Source organism: Vigna unguiculata, chromosome 2 (genome assembly GCF_037176805.1).
Source record: "Vigna unguiculata cultivar grain cowpea cultivar isolate G323 ecotype 2 chromosome 2, ASM3717680v1, whole genome shotgun sequence".
Taxonomy (NCBI): Eukaryota; Viridiplantae; Streptophyta; class Magnoliopsida; order Fabales; family Fabaceae; genus Vigna; species Vigna unguiculata.
The window spans coordinates 34,100,042-34,125,471 of record NC_140793.1 but is presented as its reverse complement, the minus strand read 5'-3'; the positions used below and the strand labels follow the sequence as shown (position 1 = coordinate 34,125,471).

The window sequence follows — 25,430 nt, the reverse complement described above, 5'->3', positions numbered from 1 at the left end:
AAAACATTTAATTGACATATACCAATTGAATATAATTGCATAAAATTTATGATAAGATGAAAAATATATTAAAAATGTGAATGAAAAAATAAAAATATAAAGTGTGTAATATTATGCCGGATATGAAGACAGGAACCGACCGAATATGGATATTCCCATACCCTGGTAGAAAATGTCATGAATCTTTTTTATCTATACCTATACCGGATTAATGTGAGAATTCCATCTCAAAACAGAAATGAATTTGTTTGACCTAATTACAAAAATTCATTACTGTCTATCTTAACTCTTAAAAGAGGTGTTTTTTTCTTCTTATATTTTGGATTCTCTTTGTTTAGAAAAGAACAAAATATCCTGAACAATAGAGTAAAATCAATTAAAATATATATATAAAGACAACCGGGTGTTGTCCTGTTAAATTAGTGTTCATCAAAGTTTGGATGAAAAAAATAAACAAAGAAACAGCTCAGTTAGTTTTCATCAAAGATCCAATTTTCTTTCTTGCCAAAGCTGGCGCCAAGTCACTAATATAATGGAAAATATTATTTTCACAAATAAATTTGTGATAAAATTCATAGTTATTAAATAGAATACTTTTTTACTTTTTTATAAAAGTTATAAAATAAAATAATAAAATTTTAGAACTTTTTTTATCAAAAAAAATTATTTGTCAAACGAAACTTTATCAAAATATTATTTCCCTTATATAATTCGCTACAACTTTATGTGGAAGTATTCCATTTGCAACTTTATTGTTGTGAAAATCCATACACAATCTCTCTCGTTCCCTCTTTTAAACCTGCGACCTTTCATCTTTCTTATATTATTTAAATACATCGAGAAAAATCTAATGAAAAAAATATCACCATTTTACCCTAAATCAGTTTTAACATTAGTGTGATATATAATCTGAACTTTTTCTTTTCTTTTCAAAACTTTTTTTAGCGAAATAATTGTATCATTAAACTCGTGTTTTTTTAGTGGGAAAAACTGTGTTTTTTACTTATCTAATTTTGTTTTGAGAGGAAAAACATGTCTACTTCAACTTAAATTGAAGTACTTGAATTAATTAAGGAAATGAAGTTAACTGGAGTTGTATATATTTATGAACTTACTATTTATTTATTTATTTATTTATGTTTTATGATTATGATTATGATAAAAAAGAAAATACCTTCAAGAATGAAAAATATGCTGTCCAAAGAAAAGCACTAAATGTAGAAAAGAAAAAAAAAGAAGAAAATTATTTGGAGGGAAAAGAAACGAACCGACGGGGAATCATTGTTTGCGCCTGTAAATTGAAAATTGCACTCCTCTCCCTGAAACTCAACCTCAAAACACTAGCTTCCTGCAACACGAGCCACAACAGCGTCGTTTCAGTAACGTTGTTATGATTAGGTGATTATCGTACCGAACCGAATCAAATCGAATCGCGGAGAGGAAGACAGCACCGGCGTTCGTTATGTACGGTGAGCGAGGAGTAGGATCCAAGTCGGAGGTAACTTCCGCTGACCGGAAGCAAATCAATGACGGCCTCGATAAACAGCTCGAACAATCCTCGCCGTCCACATCCAGAGCCGCCGGCATCAACGGCAAGGACCGCTCATCTTCCTCTTCCCTCTTAGCCTCTGCCAAGGACTCCCGCGCTGCCTCCGACACCGTCCCTATCTCCAAGAATTCCAACGCTTCTGATGGTTCGAGATTTCTCGTTTTCTCTTACGATGTGATCTCTTTTCAGTGTCGCCAATCTCGCCAAACGAATCCTAATTCTTTTTGGAGCTGGCCGTATCTTTACACAGACTTAGGGTTATGTTTATCCGCACTTTGTAGAACTCATGGCTTTGTTTTTGCTTTTTTTTTTTATTGTTGAAATAGCGTAGAGACGCTGAATTAGATTCCGGTAGGATTTTTGAGTCGTCGTAAGGGGTAAAACACGGTGAAAATTGGACGAAAAGTTTAGAGAGATAAAGTTGACGTAGAGTGAATATTGAGCTGTCTTTGTTCTACATGCCTTTTTTTTATTTATTTATGGTTTAGGGTTTAGCAAGAAGTACTTATCCTATTCCTTGTAAATTACCTTTCTCTCTTTTGGTTTAAAGTATGGATTGAACGATTTTAGGAACTTATGGCTAGTAAAATTATATAGTGAGTGCTAGTCTTGTTGCTCCGTGTGAACGAATCCTGTTATGCGATGATGAATTTTTATGCCCGATAGCAAAAGAACGTCGCATGTATGTATCACTTGCAAAAGGAATCTATTATAGTGAAATTTCGGGTAGCTTATGTAGTTGAAAATTTTTATAGAATGTCGCATTAGGTGGTTCGGGCATGTGTAGAAAAAAAAAAAGGAGTAGAAGAATAGAGAGTGAATAAGGTGGAAGACAATCTTATTACTAGAGGTTGAGGGAGGCCGAGAAAATTTATGAACGAAATCATTAGGAACGATTTGTAGGTTAATGTTTATATTTAAATATGATGTGATTTAATATAAATCATTGTGGGTCGTTTGACTTTTTTAGTCAGCCCTACTTAATAGAAAAAAGTTTGATTGTTTGTTGCCGGGAATTTTAGGTATTCATAGTGGTGCTTCTGTTTTTCTGCATAAGTTAAACATGTTGATGAATTAAAAATATATATATATATATATATATATATATATATATATATATATATATATATATATATATATATATATATATATATATCTATAACTATATATAAAGGGGATTCCCTCTTTTGTGTCCACATTTCATAATTCCAACTTTACCCTTTATAATTTAATTATTTATTAAATTTTTAAAAATTAACGGTTACTTTTACAAGTTTTTATAAAATTATTTACTTATCTCTTTTTTCTTTTTTTCTCTTACTATTCATCAACAATTATTTTTCTCTTATTTTTTCCGTACATTTTATTTTATTTTTTATAAATATACTTTTATTTTGTTTATTAAATTAATAACATTACAATATCATCAATTATTAATATAATTTAAAAAATGCGTACACACAGGCGCTATCGCGCCTGTGTTTACACTAGTATATATATATATATATATATATATATATATATATATATATATATATCGTTGTTGATTTTATTTCTTAATTCGTTTTATGACAAGATTCGATTTTCTCTGGCAGTTTTGCCTGCCACCCGCAATTTGAATGATCAGGGTAGATGGGATACCGGCGGCGGTCATTGGCGGCAAGGGTATCAAGATGATAGAGGAGCTGGCCTTCTTCTTGGTCGTGGATGTTATCCTCAGAGGCAGAATAATAGATGGGATTCTGGCGGCGGTCATTGGCGGCAAGGGTATCAAAATGATAGAGGAGCCGGCCTTCTTCCTCGTCGTGGATGTTATCCTCAGAGGCAGAATTTTGGATATGGAAATAGGTTTCAGGTCGGTCGCCATGATGAGCGCTTTGTCTCTGAGTTGAAGCTTTCAAAAAGTGAAGAAACTCTGTCAAGAAAGTGCATTGCTTTTCAGGAGGTCGGGGAATGCTATTTTCCTATATTTATCTGCTGCTGCATCAAGCAATTTATTGTTCAATTTTCTTTAAGAATTTGAAAAATTATCACAAAGATAGAACTTTATGTGTCAATATCAAACTTTACTGTGTTGAAACTTTTGAGCCAAGGAAAATGAATTAATTAATGGAGAAACAAATTATTCTGTTTGATTTAAAAATTGAAACTACTTTTTCTTTCCTGTGATGGTTTTTTGATGCGATGCTTAAGTGAAATGTTATAAATCGCCTTTTTGATTTATACTTTCTGATTATGACATTATGTTATCTTGACTATTCTGGTAGCCTTGTGAAATTGCCTGCTATAGTCGTGTAGAAAGCGGAGAAGTATACTTTGATGATCGTAGCTTGGTAAGCTGTTTGATATCCTCAATTACTTTATTGCTTTTCGTTTCGTTCTATTTGAAATACATTGCCATGATATTATGCTCATTTAAGTGTTTTCTTTTCCCTGTTTATTTAGAGACCTTTTAAGCGCCATATTACTGAGGATGTTGGAGCTGATCTGAATGAAGGTTATGATACATTCATTCCCAAGAAAGGTACATGATTTGTATATTAATCTATATTCCTGGTTTGTGAATTTAATTGGATTATGGAATTCTAGTTGGTCTGTTTGTGCGTGAGAAACAATGTCCAGTGTTACACCACCATCTATATTACAATACTTTGGTTCTGTTTTTTAATTTGTAATGCAGACTTCGGCTCAGACAGCTTTGGTGATTTTCTTGCTTGCATTAGAGACAAAACTGTCCCTCTTCAAAACATTCATTTTGTGGTATGATATGCATTATGATCTTTATTTTGAAAATATTTTAATATGTTTCTAAAGTAATTTCTGATCATTGTGCATCACTCTTGTTTTATCTTTGCAGACATTCCGTAACAATCTTAACAAGGTAATCTTATCTGATCTTAGTTTTTTAGAAAACTCGAACCCAATTAGTGATAACCTTTGTTGTTAAATTTAATTGCAATTGACTAGCATGTGAACTTTTTTTGGCATTGCCCTGGTTTTCCCAATAATCACCAGGTCAGACACAAATTGTGGTTGTGGTACTGCGATTGCCGGGGCGTATGAGTATTAACTAAGTACTTTTGTCTTGGCAGATACTGGCAACAGCTTATATTCGTCGCGAGCCTTGGGAAATGGGGGTGCACAAAAGGAATGGTGTTGTGTATCTTGATGTGCATACGTTACCAGAAAGACCAGAAAGCGATTTAGATCGTAGGAGGTAGGCTTAACTACCTTTGACTTTTTTGATTCTTGGATCTGTGAATATTTAATGTAATCAACAGAGTGGCAATGAAGGCAGATTATTTTGGTATGTCGACTGTTCTAAAAGATAAGTAATCAATATAATAAAAAGTGTTAATTTATCTATTTATATTATTCATTGGTAATAAAATTTTAATTTATTATTTAAAAAATATATTATAAAAATTATATTTGATATTTTTAATTTAAAATTAAATAAATTAAAAATTTATGATTCAAATGAAAGAAATATACAAAATAACAATAATTGTATAAATAAATATATGACAAATTACATTTAAACATAAATTAGAAAATATGATTTAAGTTTTAAAATTACATAAATAATAATAATTTGATTGAGAAAGTGATTTAATTAAAAAAAAAAAAACTTTTGGAGGAGCATTCAAACAATAAAACGCTTAGATCCTATGTTCCATAATCTTCTCTTCCATTTCTCTTTCTTCTCCTTCCTTCCTTTCTTTCATCTCAGAAGCTTACTTTCCATCATAGAAGATGCTTTCGTTATCAACAATTTACAGCAAAATATGTTTTCGTGCGTCTTCTCTAACGTGTCCCCAAGATAAAGTTGCGTCTTTCTTGTGTATCCAAGAACAGGGTAATGTCTTTTTTGTGTGTTCAAGAACAAGGCAATGGCCAGCTCAAAGGAAGGTGTGTCCCCAAGATAAAGTTGCGTCTTTCTTGTCTATCCAAGAACAGGGCAATGTCTTTTTTGTGTATTCAAGAACAAGGCCATGTCTAGCTCAAAGGAAGGTGTTCGATGCGATGTCGTACACACTTTTGTTGTGTGGACACGGAAACAACACTTTATAGCTGCTCGTTGGATTGGAGGATGTTGATAACTCATATCAGAACCAACCCACACGAGGCACGAGTTTCACGACCTCCATTATTGACACCACCGATACACTCTTGATGATCATTGCATTTGCACTGATCGACGGTTGTTGCCTTCACATTCTTCTTCGCCCTCGTAATCCCCTATGATTGTTGCTCTTGTAATCCCATGTGAGTGTCGCTCCCGTTGTAATCGACGCTTTTCACCTTGATCGTTGTCACTGTCGCTGACACTCTTCATCCTCGCTCGTTGCCCTCGCTGCTGCTTATGATTTTCTACTCCGTTTTCTATCCACACCTCTGATACTTCTACTCCACTGCGTTTTGTCTAGGATTAATTTAGAATTTGAAGGCTTTTGCTCTTTTGCAATTTTACTCTTCATTTTGTTCAGTTTTTATGACTCTATAAATTTATTAGTTGTTTTCTATATTGAGCATTTTATGAATTATGAGCTTTTTTAATTATATTACTAATTATGAACTTGTTTTATGCACTTAGTTTTTTTTGTTTATATTATTTTTAATAATACTTCTTTTTTAAATATAATTTTTCATCTGTTCACTTCCTAGTTGAGTTACAATTTTAGAGCTACAATTTTTGTCTCGTTTCAGATCTTCGAGTTTAGCAACATTGTTCATGTTACACTACATGGTCGTTCTTCTTGCACCTCCATCCTCTTGCATCCCACTAAATTCTAAAATCCTCCTTATCCTTATCCTTATGAATTTTGTTCCGGTTTAGGAATGATGGCCAAACCAGAACAATAAGTCTCTCTCTCACTCCTGAGTTCACCCCCCTTTTTTCCTTAATCCCCTATGTATATATAGAGTCCTTCAGTCTTTAAACTGCTATTTTAATGCCAGATCTTTAGCTAACCAACCTACCCACTTCTCCACTATTCTCTCCTGAAATCTCGCATGTGGGTGGTTATTCCTAAAATCCAGTGATATTTGTTCGTTACCTCGGCCACCTCGGCCCAAGTGCTCGTTACCTCGGCCACCTCGGCCCAAGTGCTCGTTACCTCGGTCACCTCGGCCCAAATGCTCGTCACCTCGGCCTATGACTAAAACTCGTTGTTTTATGAAAAATATTTATCAAGTCGGAATCCTGATGAGCACGTTGAGGTCGGCCATTCCTTGGACGGTACACAGTCCTCCAACCTTGAGTCCTCAACTTGCTGGGATGAAAGGTTGTCATAAACTGTCCACATATTCTAGTATAGGACAAGTAAATATATAACATGGTAAAGCTGAGGTCGGTCCGAAGGAGACCTCGACATAAAATAAGTAAAATGATCAAGCTGAGGTCGGCCTAAGGGAGACCTCAACATAAGACAAGTAAAATAAAATGATTAAGTTGAGTTCTCAACGTACTGAGGTATTCTCTCGCTCGTAGCGAGGTCGAATCAAGTTGAATCCTCAGCGTACTGGGGTATTCTCTCGCTCGTAGCGAGGTCGGATCAAGTTGAGTCCTCAGCGTACTGAGGTATTCTCTCGCTCGTAGCGAGGTCGGATCCGAGTTGAGTCCTCAGCGTACTGAGGTATTCTCTCGCTCGTAGCGAGGTCAGATCAAGTTGAGTACTCAGTGTACTGAGGTATTCTCTCGCTCGTAGCGAGGTCGGATCCGAGTTGAGTCCTCAGCGTACTGAGGTATTCTCTCGCTCGTAGCGAGGTCGGACCGAGGAGAGCCCTCAGCGTACTGAGGCATCAACTCGCTCGTGGCGAGGTCGGTCAGGTCGGCCAGCTCTCAGCGTACTGAGGCTTCAACTCTCTCGTAGCGAGGTCGGACCGAGGAGAGCTCTCAGCGTACTGAGGCTTCAACTCGCTCGTAGCGAGGTCGGTCAGGTCGGCCAGCTCTCAGCGTACTGAGGCTTCAACTCGCTCGTAGCGAGGTCGGACCGAGGAGAGCTCTCAGCGTACTAAGGCTTCAACTCGCTCGTAGCGAGGTCAGTCAGGTCAGCCAGCTCTTAGTGTACTGAGGCTTCAACTTGCTCGTAGCGAGGTCGGTTAGGTCAGCCAGCTCTCAGCGTACTGAGGCTTCAACTTGCTCGTAGCGAGGTCGGACCGAGGAGAGCTCTCAGCATACTGAGGCTTAACCTCGCTTGTAGCGAGGTCGATCAGGTCGGCCAGCTCTCAGTGTACTGAGGCTTCAACTCGCTCGTGGCGAGGTCGGTCCAGAGCCTACCTCTCTGTCTAGCATTGTGCTTGTGGGGGAGATTTTAGGCTGACTGATGTCGAACCCCTTCTTGCTCGAGGTCGGCCTAGAGCTCACCTCTCCATTCAGTTTTGTCAAGACTGCCACCGCTAAAACCTCGTTAGAGATCATCATGAGCCCTTGTCGTCGAGAATCAAAAGACCTTTGTCGTCTCTTCTACGTTGCCAACTCCGCCGTAAATGCTTTTCGTGGAGTACTTTATCATCGTGATTTTTTTTACGTTATTATGGTTGGGACCTCGTTTTACCGGGTCCCACGGTGGGCGCCAATGTTCCGGTCTAGGAATGATGGCCAAACCAGAACAATAATTCTCTCTCTCACTCTTGAGTTCACCCCCCTTTTTTCCTTAATCCCCTATGCATATATAGAGTCCTTCAGTCTTTAAACTGCTATTTTAATGCCAGATCTTTAGCTAACCAACCTACCCACTTCTCCACTATTCTCTCCTGAAATCTCGCATGTGGGTGGTTATTCCTAAAATCCAGTGATATTTGCTCGTCACCTCGGCCACCTCGGCCCAAGTGCTCGTTACCTCGGCCACCTCGGCCCAAGTGCTCGTTACCTCGGTCACCTCGGCCCAAGTGCTCGTTACCTCGGCCACCTCGGCCCAAGTGCTCGTTACCTCGGTCACCTCGGCCCAAATGCTCGTCACCTCGGCCTATGACTAAAACTCGTTGTTTTATGAAAAATATTTATCAAGTCGGAATCCTGATGAGCACATTGAGGTCGGCCATTCCCTGAACGGTACAAATTTATATTGAAAAAAAGAAATAATTAGTTGACCTTATCCCTTCTTCTTCCTTCTACGCATGCCTTCACTGAAATCCTTTCTTCGTTGTACGCTCGTTGCACCTAAATCTCTCCACTTTAGGTACTTTCTTCTGCAAACTCATTGCAGTTTGCAGTTGTGATGTCACCAAAGGACGGTAAAAATGCCCTTGCATGTGGGTATATTAGAATAAAGTCCGTCGGTATTTATTATCTATGGATAATGAATATTTTAACACTTCTTTCACGAAAGAGTTGAATGTGAATGTCACAGACTTTTTTTAGTATATGTAAAAAATTAAAATTTAATTCATATTTTATTAAATTAAATTTATATTTAATTTTATTTTAAAATTTATTAAATATATATTTTTAAATATTTGTTAGTATTCATAGATACCGTTACCGTTGTGAATATTTTTAAACGTGTATCGATAGGTAACAGTTAGATTTATTTTTGTTGTGAGATAGAGACTACTTTTACCCGGTCTGACTTGTTGCCGGGTACACATTATCCGTTTCTAACTTTGTTGGCATCCCTATCGATACCGCACCATGTTAAATAGAATGCAAGAAGCCTTCCTCCGCGGGAATGAGTTTACTACAATGGGGAATGTGGTCAACGTCTGTACTAGCACGGGGAATGAGTTTTCTCTCTTGCTCAATATTGGAAACTATGTTCCGTATTGGAACAGATAAAATGAGCACGTTCTAGATTGGCCGTTCCCGAAGACATTTCCGGATCTGAAATTCTGGAATGAGTGTTTTGGAAGATGTTTCTGAATCCGGAACACTCATTTTTTCGTTTTTGTATTTAGGAATGGTAGTTCCGAAAGGTATTTTCCAGATTTGGAAATATCTTTCCAAATAATCAATCCAAAAAATATTAAAAATAAGGTGTAAGTATTTTTATTATACTTTTAATGAGAGATAGTTTGGGAAGTACCACTCTGATGGGGTGCAGGAAGAAAATCGTGGAGATGCAGGAAGAAACACCCTGGTCGAAAATATTGCCTAATATTATTGTAAATAAAATAAGATATTTTGCTTTCTGTGCTTTGATTTTATTGGGATAAGCCTTAAACTTAATGAGTTTGGCAATTAGATGTTATGTAGGATATTGTTTTGAGAGCCTTGCCACCGAAGATCCTAGAAGAGGAGATGGAGAAGGGATACATCATGTTAATCCCAATGTTGAATTCTGTTCTGTGATTAAGACAACATTAGGAGCTCACCGCATCTTAATGGGTGCTGAGATGGATTGCTGTGATTCAACTAATGATGGAAAGAGATTTTATGTGGAGTTAAAGACAAGTCGTGAGGTTCACGTAGTTTTGGCTATCTTCTTTTGCTTTTCTAATAACACGTTTGTGTTGGCTTTATAATATTCAACTGTCATTTTTATGGTCCAGTTAAATTATCGTTCTGAGCAAAGATTCGAGAGAGAAAAACTGCTGAAGATTTGGGTACGATTCCTATATTTTGAAACCAATCCATTGTTTTGCATCTGCACGTGTTCCTTTTTCAATTTTTGTGATATATTCAACAAGGCTCTGTTTGTGCTTGCAGATTCAGTCATTTCTGGCAGGTGTTCCGTATATTGTCATAGGATTTAGGTAACTGTTGTTTCTGCTTCATATCATTACAAAATCTTTGATTTTCCTCAGCATTGTGTGGGAAAGTTACTCAATTCAACTAGGTTTCGAGAAATTGATTTCTGCTCATTTTAACGTCTTGTTCTTACATCTGGCATGCATGCATGACAGCTGAAAACTCATACTGCTAGTGGTTTATACTATCGTATTTATATTGTTCGTTTTTCACTGTGATACAGGGACGACGCAGGTCGTCTTGTTCGGACAGAAAGACTTAGAACCGAAGATATAACTGAGAGAGTAAAAATGAAGAACTACTGGCAGGTATAACTGGTGTAAGGGGCATGGGGGCTAAGCATGTAAACGCATCATTAGGATAAAATATGAGAAAATCAAATTTATATAGAGGAAATTTCACCGGTGAAATCTAACACTAATGAGACTTGAACTCAAGGCATTCACATCACTATTAACCAAAAACCTTAAGACAATGGGTTAATGGTTCTTTATCTTTATTCAATGTTCAACCCAAAACCTTAAAACAACAGATTTCTATCCCATATGGAACTTAGACTTATATTTGAATTTCTAACCGATCTGTCATAATTAACGAAATCTGCTGGCAGGGAGGAGTGTGCTTGGCTTTTGCAGATGAGGTATTATGCTGGCTCTATGGAACAGTGAAAGAAGGTGAGTAGTATACTAGACGTACAGCCTCTCTGTTTTGATTTAGTTGAAGTAGGGACCAATGGTTGTTGTTTCGTTTCGTGTGTAATTTTGGTTTTCAGATGAAGATTACATTTTGCGGTTTGCTCGACCTTTCAACCGTTTGGAGCTTCTGCAAGCACAGTCCTGCCCAGATGTAATTACTAGTCATTTGGAGCTGTTGTGAAATTTTGGAGACCTTAACAACAATTATCATCTAAACAATCTGAGTTTGTTACTGACATAGTAAAGATGATTCGTATTGTGACACCTGGTTAACGTTCTAACAACGTAGTACTGTCATAGACCAGTCAAAGATAATTTTTGAGACATTGGGTTTGGTAATGCCCCACTATCACAATCTGGTACGCGAAGTAAGGGAATAGGGTTACTTTGATCATTTCACGAACCTTTTTAATATAGGGTTTACCCCTGTATTAGTACTGAGAATTGCATTCACAACTTCATAGAATTTCTCCGAAATGTTATGTATGGCCTTGTTCAGTTGGATTATTGTTTTTCATTTTATTGTTTCAGCTTTATGCTCTTCCATTTTCTAAACTTATTTGAAAAATCATTCTCATGGAATTTATTTTAAGAACTAGGTAAATAGAGGACATAGGTATGTTAACTAGATTTTATAGGACATGGACTGACACAGGAAACTGTTGTGTTACATTTATATTTTTGTTGGGTTTGCAAGGATATTTTTAATCAATATCACTGATATTATCTTTTTCTCTAAAGTTGCGGGTAAATTTTACATGTTTGTTAATTTGGGCAATGTTTGATCAATCTGGGTATAAGTATTTTTTGTTTAAATTTCATTGTATTTATATTGAAAAGTTGTTTAAAATAAATTATTACGAACGATGTAGAAAAAAAATAATGATCGGATTAATATTAGTAAAAATAATTAAGATTAATATAAATTAAAAATATATAAATTTTGTATCAACAAAATCTAGTTGATGTGAATTGAGAAAAAATCTTATCAATAAATTAAGGTTTTTACAAATTCTAGTCCCAAAAAAAAGTAATTCTACCAACACCAATAACTCATGGTTTTACATTATGAAATATGTTTCATATTAAAAACATTTAATATTTAGTGGTAACTAAATTTTTTTATCTACATAAAAACAATTTAATTTATTTGAATTTCTTAAAATTTGTAAATATATTAATGGAATTATAATTGAATTGCTAAGTTTTGAAATCTCAAGTTACCAAAATTTCATGAGTCTCTTTACATTCTTCTTTCATGGTTTTTTCAACATTAATCTCTCTCAATCCAATCATGTAAATATGAAAATTTTATTTAATTTTATTAAAAATAGTATTAATGTGTTCTAACAACAGTAACGAGCATTCATTTCATTATATTGGTTAATAATAACGCATACTTGACCACTTATCACTTCGATGTTGTCTAGGTCTTCTACACATTCATGTGATCACGCAATACCTTGACACTTTAGTTTCTCGGACTCAACCACTTGACACCTCTCCTTTTCGACTTCTTGGTCTCTCAAAATAGTAACATGCCCGAACGTATTTTGTTAGCCGAGAAAGTCCTGACATAAATATATCTTCAACCTTACAAATACTACCATTGCACTTTCTTGGCCCACATGAACGAGAAACAAACCGATATTTAACATGACTAAATGGATATAAGACACAAAGCAAAATACAAATCATGATTAGGCCATGATTGTGTCCTCCTTAATCACCTTAAGTGTAAAAGTCCAATAAAAAATGTTATAAAAAGGTAAACTCCAAGGTAAAAAGGTGTTGAGTTTTCTCTAAACTAGATTACCCCTCCGAAAACGAACTACTAATATAATATTGAGTTTAACATCGAAGTGTCTTTCCAAATACTCACACCACTGAGATCGACAGCCGAAACCAAAGACCAAAGATAAAGACAAAGGAAACTACAACTTGTTGGTTGAGGTTCATCCAACCTTGTAAGAACACTTACTAATCTTTTAAAAAATTACAATGATGAAACTAATAAAAAAAAACATAGATATTCATGTAAAATAAAAAAGAAACAGATATATATATTTTTGTAATTTTCTTATGTTGGATTTTGATGGGAAATTACACAGTAAGAAAATAATATCTTCAAATGCAAGCACACCCACAAAATAAGAGCAGAAAAATAAATAAAAACACACAAGAGATCTAATGTTGTTCGGCAGCTAAAAGTCTACATCCACAAATACTCAACAAAAACTATTCTCACTCAAGTGCAATTTTTTGTGGACCAATCACAAACCTTTCATAGTGCAATTTTTGTTCTAATGACACATAACTACCCAAACCCCCCAAAACCATTAACCCTATAACCATATAACTTTATACACTCAAGAGACCTATTGAGTTGTGGTTGTTGGGTTATATTTTTTTTCAGATGGGCTATGGTTATAGACATGGTTATGGTCATGGTCATTGAGAGATTGTGGTTCTATATGGTTGTATGACATTAGTCTTACACATATAAGACCTTAGACACCACTTTACCCCAAAACCTTAAGGCAATGTTATGGGTCTTTATTCTTGTATAGTGTTTAACTATGTCTTTTCTATCCAATGTGGGACTTTGACTCACACTTGGACTATTCCCAACAATCTCCCCTCAAGTGTGAGTCCCTTGTTTTCTTTTTCTTCTTTTCATATGGATATATTTCCCTTCATGTGTATGAGTGACCCCTTTTTGGTAATGGTTATGCGGTCAGTTACTTCGGTGACCCCTTTTTGTTATGGTTATGTGGTTATGCGGTCAGTCACTCTGAACCATCGGCTCTGATACCAGTTATTGGGATTTTTTGGGCTTTTGAAAATATGAGAAATATGAGAGATATGTGTGATATGTTATACGAAGGAACATGTTTTTGTATTTTATTGATATACTTTATATATAGAGCAAAATATAACAAATATCAAGTATAAAATATTTAGAATATCTCACTCCTAATCTAAAATAATAACAAATTTCTAAAACGACACATATCTCTAAAACTGAAATATTTTCTAAAAAATAATTTAAATAAAAAAGATATTAAGTAATATTCTCAATAGTGGTGACAATTCCAAAAACAACTATTTATTTTTATAATAATTTTCTATTGTCCTCTTCTTCATATTATTCTATATGAAACTTTGACGAATACTCACTTAAGAATTAAATAGTTGTTTAGTACAGTCTCACATAACAAGAAAACAAAAGAAAAATACTATAAAAATGAATAGGTATTTTTAAAGTATTTATTCAATATATAAAAGACTTGAATGTTTATGCGTCACACCAAGGTTACAATTTTACTTTTAGAAAGAGTATCTGAGTTTCGTAAAAAGAAATTTGTACTTTTGCAACTTTCGTAAAAAAAAATTAGATAACAAAACTTGCAATTTTTGTAAGAAAATATATGAAAAGTGTATGGTTTCCGCCAGAAAAATTACATACTAGATGATAATACTTTTCTTATCCGTGAAACAAATCTTCACATTAATTAAATTTATGATTTTATTTGTGCTCTTATTTATGAATATATTGGTCAAAAAATTATTTTTCTTTTCCGTAATCCTCCAACATCTTATTTGGAGAAGGGTAGGTGACAGCGAAATTTGATTATAGGCCAAATTGTCATATTACAAAATTTCACCTTAACTCTTAAAAGAGGTGTTTTGTTCTTTCGTATATTTTTGCTTTTCTATGTGTTTAGAAAAGAACAAAATATCCTGAACAAGATTGAAAAATGAATAACGAAAAATATACGAAGACAACTGGGTGGTGTCCTGTTATGACATTAGGAGACAAGGAATGCAAGTTTGATGAAACCAATAACAACAGTAGTATTATTTAGATTTTTAATTATAGAAAAATTTGTTTAACCTCGTAATTATAATGCAAAACTAAAGACTTATTACCCTTAATAAAAGATTGTTTGACTTACAACAATTGAATGCAACTATGCAGCAGAGTAAAGAACTCGTTTAATTGAAATTATTTTCTTACACAAAAATACACAGTGAAAAAAATACAGAAAATGAAAAAAATGCATTTATATAAAATACTAATACAGTCTTAAATTACGAGTCGAAGAAAATAATACTTATTGGCAAGCAGGGTTGGACAATAATATTCAGTAGTACGCACCATTTGAAATTTGCTTAAATATTCTTATTAGGTAGAAACTAGGTCACCCTAATTGTCGAACCTAATGAAAAAGAAAAACACCATTTAACATCAATGTGAGATATAGTGTGAACTTTTTTTAGCTAAATAATTGTATCATTAAACATGAGTTTTTTAGTGGGAAAAACTGTGTTTGTTACTTATCTAATTTTGTTTTGAGAGGAAAAACATGATCTAGTTCAACTTAAATTAAGTAAGGAAATGAATTTAATTAAGTTAACTGGAGCTGTATATATTTTTGAACTTTTTATTTATTTATGCTTTATGATTATGATAAAAAGAAAATACCTTGAAGAATGAAAAATATCTTCCCCGAAAGAAAAGCACTAAATGTAGAAAAGAAAAAAAGAAAATTATTTGGAAGGAATAGAAACGAACCGAAACGGGGAATCATTGTTTGCGTCTGTAAATTGAAAATTGCATCCCTCTCCCTGAAACTCAACCTCAAAACCCTAGCTTCCTGCAACACGAGCCACAACGGCGTCGTATCAGTAACGTTGTTATGATTGGGTGACAATCGTACCGAACCGAATCAAATCGAATCGCGGAGAGGAAGACAGCACCGGCGTTCGTTATGTACAGAGAGCGAGGAGTAGGATCCAAATCGGAGGTAACTTCCGCTGATCGGAAGCGAATCAACGACGTCCTCGATAAACAGCTCGAACGATCCTCGCCGTCCACATCTAGAGCCGCCGGCATCAACGGCAAGGACCGCTCATCCTCCTCTTCCCTCTTAGCCGCCGCCAAGGACTCCCGCTCCGCCTCCGTCACCGCCCCTATCTCCAAGAATTCCAACGCTTCTGACGGTTCGAGATTTCTCCTTTTCTCTTACGATCTGATCTCTTTTCAATGCCAATCTCGCCAACCGAATCCTAATCCTTTTCGGAGTTGGCCGTATCTTTACAGACTTAGGGTTATGTTAATACGCGCTTTGTAGAACTCTTGACTTTGTTTTTACTGTTTTTTATTGCTCGAATAGCGTAGAGACGCTGAATTTGATTCCGGTAGGGTTTTTGAGACGTGGAAGGGGGTAAAACACGGTGAAATTGATTGGACGAGAAATTTAGAGAGATACAGTTGATGTAGAGTGAATATTGAGCTGACTTTGTTTTACATGCGTTATTGGATGCAGAAGAGTCTGAAACAGACAGCGAGGAGTCTGATGTTAGCGGTTCCGATGGTGATGACACGTCTTGGATCTCGTGGTTCTGCAATTTGAGAGGAAATGAGTTTTTCTGTGAGGTTGATGACGATTACATCCAGGACGATTTCAACCTGTGCGGATTAAGCAGTCAAGTGCCTTACTACGATTATGCTCTGGATTTGATTTTGGATGTTGAGTCCTCCCATGGTAAGCTTATGAATATGTGCGTTATACTTTTCAATTGCAAAATATCACTTTGTTTGTTAGTGAAACTATGCAATGCATGCTAACTCCTTGTGATTCAAATTGTGCACTTGCATGTCTGCAGTGTGGATTATGTATTTGATCATTTTTTGTACTTCGGCCCTGTTTGGATAAATTTCTCAATGAACACTTGAGAAGAAATAAGAAGGTAAAATGAATAAGCTTCTTTCATGTGTTAAAATTAAGCTTATGCATAAGTTAATTTATAAAACTCTTCTTATTTAGCTTCTTCAGAAGCTGATTTTAATTTATGCATAAGTTAATTTTAACTTATGAGAAAAGCTTGATTCATTTTATGTTTTTATCTCCTTCTCCTATAAGTACTTATAAGAAGTTTATGCAAACAGAACCGAATGTTTGAAATCTAAATTGGATTGGTGAAATTGTGTAGGTGACATGTTTACCGAGGAACAAAATGAGTTAATTGAATCAGCAGCCGAAATGCTATATGGTCTGATTCATGCCCGGTATATATTGACAAGCAAAGGAATGGCTGCAATGGTTAGACCTCTCTCTCTCACTAATTTCTATCTTAATGTAGTCTCCTTCAGTTAAGGTTTGTATTGTTGATGATATTAGAATTTCCACAGCTGGACAAGTACAAGAACTATGATTTTGGCAGATGCCCGAGAGTTTACTGCTCTGGACAACCTTGTATTCCAGTTGGTCAGTCAGACATCCCGAGATCCAGTACTGTGAAAATATACTGCCCTAGGTGTGAAGACATTTACTATCCTCGGTCCAAGTATCAAGGCAGTATCCTTTTACATATTATATTATTGAATGGGTTTTAGTTGATTATGCATCCACATCCCTCTAGAAGTAACGCTCGTTCATCTTTTCTCTTGGTTTTTACTGCAAATGCATATATTGATCTTTCTAGGGTCTAGGTTTTGCATGTAGATGTCAAATGCCTATAAGAGCAAGGTTGGGGATTCGTGTTACTTATTCTTAAAAGATGACTCTCAATTGAATACATGGCTAATCTACGCAATACTAAGCTGATCTATAATGGAATTGAGTTTAACTTTAAAATATGAATGATTTATATGGTTTGGGGTTTATTATTAATCACTTTACAAGTGATATTAGATATCTGAAAAGTGTTTCGTGAACGTCTGGAAACACTGTTTTGTTTTCTTTTTTGAGAATGTGTCTATATATAAAGGAGGGACCAGGTTCATCCTAGAGGAACTTCATGAGAATAATTCCTTATCGTAACCATTCATTTTCTTGAGATCTATTGATTCTAATGAATAATTAATCTTCACCGTCAGATTTCAAAAAATAAACAGTGAAAATGGGAGTGACTTTCTTGGGAGTAAATTGGTCCCTCCTCTCGCTGTGTGTGTGTGTGTTATATCTTTCAACCTTTACGCCTGTCGAATGTTGTTTATCATAATCATTGAAATCCTAGTAGTTTCCAGGATAAAATCTGCAGAACAAGGAACACTTTAACTGATAATTAAATCGTGAAATGTGTGAATTCAACTAAGATTGCTTGTCTTTTATTCTCTATATATTTTGCAACTTATAATTGTGGCTTATATTAGTAGTGGTACACTATCCTGTTCTCAAATCCTTAATTCTATTTTAGACATTGACGGAGCTTATTTTGGAACTACATTTCCTCACCTGTTCCTCATGACTTATGGACAACTAAAACCACAGAAACCATCACAGAGCTATGTTCCAAGAGTTTTTGGCTTCAAACTTCACAAGCCTTGAAGCTGAAATTTTAAGCTTCCATTAAAGTAAGAGTTTACCTTCTTTCTTAAAGTCTTTCGCAGTAGTTTTGAGCCATGCTGCTGATCATAAACTTTCAGAATCAGTATAATATAGAGTTTCTGTTTTTGCTTTAGGAGCATGTTGTAAAGAGAATTGCAGGCGACCTGTCATGCAAATGCTAGTTTCAATTTCGGCTTGGAATTCAGTGAGCTTCAAGTTCCATGAACAAGTGCTTAGGTACTTCAATGCACTCTTAAGTGCTTATTGCAAATTGTATTCTTGCGGTTAGTTTCACTTAAAGTTGTTTATGATTGTGTCAGATTACAGATACTCAACTATTTTATATTATTTTATTCCATTTGCTCTCTCCACGTTTACGAAGCGTTTAAATATGTGGATTGGACCTAAATGGTTCATACGTATTAATATTATGTTTAATCTAATTGCTATAATGTTTAGTGGGTTCGCCTAAAACGTGATAATGGTCATGGCTATGTTTTGGTAGATGTTGGAAAAGTATTTTTTTGAAATTTCAACCAAATTGTTTTATTTCATATGCAAAATTAAATACGGAAAATTGGTTTCTGGAGTAAAAAACATTGTTGAATTCTTCCACATTATTTCGAACGTGCTCTGTATCTACATCAAATAAGAAATAGTATATAAGGATAATTTGTGCATGCATCATTCAATACTTATGTATGGGTGAAGTAGAGGACTGACATGTCAGTTAGTTGGACCAAACCAAAGGATCTTAGCTGAACAGACAGCACATTTTAACTTTTTTTACTTTATTTTACTGAGTCCATCATAAAGTCTGGGATCTCACTATCCCAGCTAACTCTGTCAACGAGGTTTCATGCTACCCCTTAGCTTCCAGTCAAACATACACAACCATTGTTTATTACTGTCAAGTTTTACTTCAACTAGTCACATGTTTAAGGATTAGTTGTAAAATCTAGATTATGAGAATGTTTAGGTGCAAAGTTTGAACGACTTTTAAAAGGTATATGGAAAAGGTTTTATTTTTTGAAGTAGGCAAACTTCTAAAAGCATTTCTTGCTAGTATCAAAGGCATAACATGAATCTGGAAGACCATGGCTGGATCTTTGATTTGGGATAATGGGGGCATGGTATCAGTAAAAACGGATTAAGCTTTTTCGGCTTACAAAATTCACCAAATTTAGTTTCGACTTTTAACATATTTTAGTAGTTTAAGAGGTGCATGACCTAGTGAAAATTGATGAAAATGGTCATACTTTAACATAGTTACTACTCTTGTTTTTACTACTCTTGTGTACGTTGTTAACGGCTGTCACTTAGAAATCACTCAGTTTTTTAATTTCAAAATTTTAATGAGCACAACAAGATCTTCAAAAATGAAATACGCAGATAAAGTCCAAACTGATCTTCAAGTTTATTAATTATTTATATTTTTGTCTTCGTGATTAACGATTATCACATGGGAGCGGAGCAATTTCGTTTACAGAATACAATTTCGTTTACAGAATTTTATTGACCGATGTTTTTAAATGCAGGAACCCCACCCGTGTGCTTCATGGACAGATTCTTATTTTCGTAGATTGTTGTAATCATAACAATGACCGGGATGATTAACAACTTTTTTGACCAAATCTTCAAGTTTGTTTATATATGATTAATGATTAACTTATATTTTTAATACTTATAAAAAAGGAAGTTTAAATATAAAGCACACAAACTTGAGTGAAAAAAAAATCAACAAAAATAAAATAAAACTTGAACTGATGTCAAAATTAGCGTGAGAGAAAAGGAGATTGGAGAGAAGAAAAGAACAAGTGAAGCTAAATATGAGAAAGGAGACCGAATAAAAGATTGTCTGAAATAGTATAAGGTCTGTCGAAAGCACACCGTTTGTACATTTGAAAAACTGCATACATTTCTCCTAAATCTTGGGTCTCTGTGTCATTTTGTTTTACTTTTAGCTGTAACTTTTGAATAGCAAAAACAAAAGTACATTAATCTAAAAAGTAGTATTTTATTTCAAAATTGCATGTTAATACATAAATTATTTTTGTTATTAGTAATATTAACAATAAATTGATTTAAAGGTATCAAAATATGTTCGAATTAATCAGATTTAATGTAAATTTAAACGAAGTTGAATTGAAAAAAAATTTTTTTTTGAATATAATCAAATTAAGCCTAGTTTACTCCGAGTTAAATGAATTTATGTAGTTAGTTTGCAACCCCTCAACACAATTTTTATAATTTATTTTATCATTTTTATTTTAATTATTTTATCATATTTTAATTATATAGGTTGATATTTTATTTTTCTTAAGACTAATATATTATTTGAATATTTAATTTGTTTATTTAGTTATATCATTTAACACTTATTAATCTATGATGAATACAAAATTCGTCTCACAACAAAAAAAAATGTGAGTGAGTTTAATTGACTTATTTTTAATTTACGCGACTTACTTTCACACTTCTTATTCTATTTGTGAAAAAAAAAATGAAATTAAAAGGTTTTCACATAATTTTACTCGATAAATAATTTATTTTTTAAGAAATTGTAATGTTAATTTGTTTTTTACTTAATTATGTTTTAAGTTCTTCGTAAATTTAAAATTTTTGAATTAAATGATTATTATCTGTTCTGTTATTTTTTATTTCTGTCAACATATCATTTTATTATTTTTAAATTTTATTATTTTAGTTCAAAATTACATAATTATAAACTTATGATTTGAATTAAAAGTTGAAAATTGAAAATATATCATAATTTTATATTTCATTCTAAAAACATAATATATATATATATATATATATATATATATATATATATATATATATATATATATATATATATATATATATATATATCCGATAAACACTCTTCTAATTTTTATGCACTATTTAAATTACATTCATTGTGCTTGTCTACGGCTTCCTTTACATGGTTATCTTAAGATTAATATCACTCAAACTTATATCTTGATTTTACTTTAATTCTAATTCTATTTTAATCATAACAACACTTTTTTAATTTATTCAATTATAAAAGTCTCTTATCTATTTAATTTAATTATATTTGACAGAATAATGTCATAAAACAACAACAATTTTAACATACTTCTGTTTCTTAAATTTTATTAAAATTAAAAAAAAATTGTTACATTTATGGAAACTTGTAGGTTATCCTATAGATTTATATTGATTACAGATCCGACTTTAGGTGATGCTGTGAAGTGATTAAATGAAAAACAAATAAAACATCACTAGATTCTACCTTGTACTTGTAGAAGAAAACCATGTTGTTTATGACTAAAACTGCAATCAAAAGCAAGACCAGACAAAAGTACAAAATTATCGGCATAAATTTTTTTAAGATATTTGCAAGTAGAAATGAGATCATAAAACATTGTTTATCAGCATCACATGCAGTGTAATTTTTAATTTCGAGGCTTCAGTTACCATATAGGGGATAACTTTTAATGGGATAAATATCGAAACTCAAAAGATAATTGCATTAAAACAATTAGGCTTCCTAAACAAAAACGAATAATTTCTCAAATTAATTTACTAAAAATCTTACATCAACCAAAAAGCTCAACCCTCAGTTTGTTCCCTCAACCTCCGGATGGTGCTCCTCACAGTGACAGCACTCGCAGTACTGTGAAAATAGTAAAGAACAAAATCAGAAGCTATCTCAAAGGAGGAAATGATTGAGTAGAAAGAAAGCACAGAAAGAACATTACTTCAAAGTGTAGGCACCACCAGCTTTTACTTTACCGCAGTCTTTGCATCCCCATATTCCCACAGCCTTTCTTTTCACAGCATACTGCAACAAATAACTTCATTATCAGAAGATAAAAATATACATAAAAAATTATGTTTCACTTAACCTACTAAAAAACCATGCTTGGATTTTCATGTGAATTCAGCATTAAGAGAACATGGAGATGGTGTACCTTTCCACAAAATTCACAAAAGAATTTGCTATGCTGACTCACTTCCATCTTCTTAATCTGCTTCCGCAGACTAGCACCATAACGGGTACCTAACATTAACCCAATGAAATAGCTTCTTATAAATTTAACATGCCAGAGCTAATTTGTTACCAAAATTCATGTTTAATGGCCTATACTTAAATCCAAATCTCTTGTAGTGAGGTTTATAGATAATGGTGAGGGAAATGAAGTGAAATAAAATAGAACATGATTACCATTTCATTGTTTAGATATTGTAATGATGGAAGAAAGGAAACAGACATTCGTTTCACCAAAATTACCAAATTACAACGAAAGAAAACAGAGATATATTGGATAGAATAGAACGTGGTTCACATTCGATCCATTATTCAAACAATCTAGTAATTGCAGAGTTGCACTACACAGGGTGCCTAACATAAGAAACAATGACTGGTAACCTAACCCAACAGAAGTATCTGTAGTGTCTTCTCAAATTGCATATTCAATGATCTACACTGAAATCCAAATTCTTGCAGTTATGGTGAGTGAAATGAGTTTATACACTAATAGAACAAAAATTACCTTATAATGTTATGACACATTTATGATAGAACCACCAGAAAAATTATAAAAAAAGACTACCAGAGAAGAAAATAGACAAGGAGAGAAGAATCGATTCCATCCCATATACCCAAATTGAAGTAAAGATAACAAAGATAGTGATCAGAATAAAATTCATTACCATAGCAACAAATTCTTATCTCCCTAAGTGATGGAATAAAATGCATTGCATTTCGTTTAAACAACTGAAGTAATCAAACGTCACATTATTCCACTCCATTATAACCATACCCATTCATCAAAGCATAAAACACTTAATATATAGTGTCCGGAAATTTTATCAAAATTACTCAACTATGATCCTATCCTACCACCGCCTATGCAAAATGCACTTCAAATGGCAATTACTTTAGCAACACTGTCCCAAGTATACATTCAAATAATTACATATACACGGTGTTAGTACCTACACAAATTTGATGAATCCAACACTGTACCATTATTATTGCGAGATGAAATTACCCTTGTTTAGCTTAATTATTGTTTAATAGAAATGTGATTTGGAGATATGACATAATTGATTATAAAACTTACCATATTTTCCGACAATGCCTGCCTTCTTCGTTCTCTTAGTCTGCATCAAGGGAGGAAGGGTGAGGCAGAGAAAAGTGAAACGTTCATCTTATGAAGTCAGAGTTAAAAACTGATACAGAATTCAAATTTTTCTTACAAAGGTTGCCTGAAAAAAAAAAAAGTTACACTAAGAATAAGAAGCATACCATTGTCTCTGAGTCGAAGGAGAAGGAGATGCGGCTCTGCTCGGTTAGTTAAACAAGACAATCCACAACAATCTCACAATCCCTAATCTTTACCTTTCTTTTCACTTTTCTAAAACTAAAATTCTTATAAAACATATGCACATGTAAAATCAGAATTCCGTTGTAGTCTAGTTGGTTAGGATACTCGGCTCTCACCCGAGAGACCCGGGTTCAAGTCCCGGCAACGGAATAATTTTTTCGTTTTTTTGTATGTAATATTATGATAGCACTGACAAATAATTTACCTTCTCTCGTCTACTCATAAACATTGAAAAAAGAATTGCTTGGGCTTTTTCTACTACCAAATCATCATTTACTATTATTTTTTATTTTTTTTTCAATTTAAATTATTTTTACATCGAATATCTCTTTTTATAATTTATTATTATTATATATATATATATATATATGTGTGTGTGTGTGTGATGAAATGAAATACAATACAATGTTAAATGTTTTCTTGATTTGAACTGAAAAAAAAAGACAATTTTATCATTCTTATTAAAGGAGATATTTTATTTTTGACTAGTTAATAATCATCTTACTAAAAACATATTATATTATTAAAAAAATTACTGATAAAAAAATTTATCGATAAAATACAGTAAACATTCATTTAAGTTTTCATTTATTTAAATTTGTATCCCGTATAAATTCGCATTTGAAAAGAGAAAATTTTCAGATCAATAATTTTGTGACTTTATTTTCAGAAAAAATCCATAAAGTCATTTAATGATTGTTTTTTATTCATTCATATGTAATTGTCGATTAACCATTCTATAAAATGAGACTAAAGATAAAGAAGACACTATTAGCTTGATTTATTTAACTGATGATAAATAAGGAAAAACTTTCAACTCACTCACATTGACGTCAATGTTTATAACACTTTCTAATGAGTTGAAGATAACATTGTGTTGGTCAACTTCAACTTCAACTTCGTCCAGACCAATTACTTATATTTTATATTCTGTTACATTTTATTATATATAGAGAGAATATGAATAAAATAAAATAACACTCATAGTATCTACCATATCTCTCATATTTTCACAATCCCTAAAAATTCTCAGTACTCACAATATTTCATATTATAATTATATGACCCGTAATATTTTATAATATAATATAACTTCTAAAATTTCATAAATTTACATCCCAATTAAGTTCATATCAAATATTTCAAGATTGAAACAGTTTTTGGTAATAAGTCTTTTGATAGTTCAAAATTTTTAATATACACACATTTTTGTCGATAGATTTAGTAAAAAAATAATGTCAGAGTTCTCGTTCTAACTTCAACCATGTCACAATAAAATTAGTTGATAATCTAGTAATGATTTTTTTAATTGATTAATAATTGATCTTCTTAAAACTTCATCGATAAATCCGTTATAAATTAATTTTTTAAAATTTTTCGATAATTGTATTTTAAAGAATTCGTCAATAATTTTGTGATTAAATCCTTTAATAAAATGGCTGTTAATTTTATGGTCAAACTTAACTAAATTTTTATTGTAAATTAAATGAAATGAAAAAAGAAGAATGTGAAGACAAAGAGAGAAAGAAGAAATAACAATGACCACAACAACAATACTAGTTGTGACAATATTAATAAAAGAGGAAGAGGAAGAGAAAAAAATGACAAAGTAAGAAGAAAAAGAAGATCAGTATTTATTAAAAAATCAATCAAAATTATTAATGAATATTTATCAAAATTATTTTTATCATCGATAATTATAATTATCAACAAATTTTATTGACAATTATTTTACTTCTAAATTTTTTATTATCAATAAATCATAAATAAATTTAT

At 33.1% G+C, this 25,430-nt stretch overlaps 3 protein-coding genes and 1 non-coding gene across 4 annotated transcripts; 3 read left to right on the top strand and 1 right to left on the bottom strand.

The window, feature by feature from the left end:
- Positions 1–1,462: 1,462 nt before the first annotated feature.
- Positions 1,463–11,443, top strand: LOC114173222 (NAD-capped RNA hydrolase DXO1-like). The gene is made up of 13 exons (XM_028057487.2): positions 1,463–1,694; positions 3,145–3,494; positions 3,817–3,882; positions 3,995–4,073; positions 4,230–4,309; positions 4,407–4,430; positions 4,642–4,766; positions 9,736–9,952; positions 10,043–10,096; positions 10,200–10,246; positions 10,465–10,549; positions 10,852–10,915; positions 11,014–11,443. Exons 1-13 carry the CDS (start codon positions 1,463–1,465, stop codon positions 11,115–11,117), a joined length of 1,527 nt encoding a protein of 508 aa, XP_027913288.2. The 3' UTR covers positions 11,118–11,443.
- Positions 11,444–15,480: 4,037 nt separating this feature from the next.
- On the top strand, positions 15,481–18,644 carry LOC114173752 (casein kinase II subunit beta-1-like). Its single transcript, XM_028058334.2, has 6 exons — positions 15,481–15,943; positions 16,270–16,488; positions 16,937–17,046; positions 17,136–17,301; positions 18,143–18,299; positions 18,408–18,644. Exons 1-5 carry the CDS (start codon positions 15,712–15,714, stop codon positions 18,271–18,273), a joined length of 858 nt encoding a protein of 285 aa, XP_027914135.1. The 5' UTR covers positions 15,481–15,711; the 3' UTR covers positions 18,274–18,299; positions 18,408–18,644.
- A 3,128-nt stretch (positions 18,645–21,772) lies between these two features.
- Positions 21,773–23,686, bottom strand: LOC114173200 (large ribosomal subunit protein eL43). The gene is made up of 5 exons (XM_028057456.2): positions 23,576–23,686; positions 23,391–23,430; positions 22,236–22,324; positions 22,023–22,105; positions 21,773–21,937 (listed from the first exon to the last, which is right to left on the bottom strand). Exons 1-5 carry the CDS (start codon positions 23,576–23,578, stop codon positions 21,874–21,876), a joined length of 279 nt encoding a protein of 92 aa, XP_027913257.1. The 5' UTR covers positions 23,579–23,686; the 3' UTR covers positions 21,773–21,873.
- A 45-nt stretch (positions 23,687–23,731) lies between these two features.
- Positions 23,732–23,804, top strand: TRNAE-CUC (transfer RNA glutamic acid (anticodon CUC)). The gene has a single exon. It is a non-coding gene; the product is annotated as a tRNA-Glu (tRNA).
- The last annotated feature ends 1,626 nt before the right edge of the window (positions 23,805–25,430 follow it).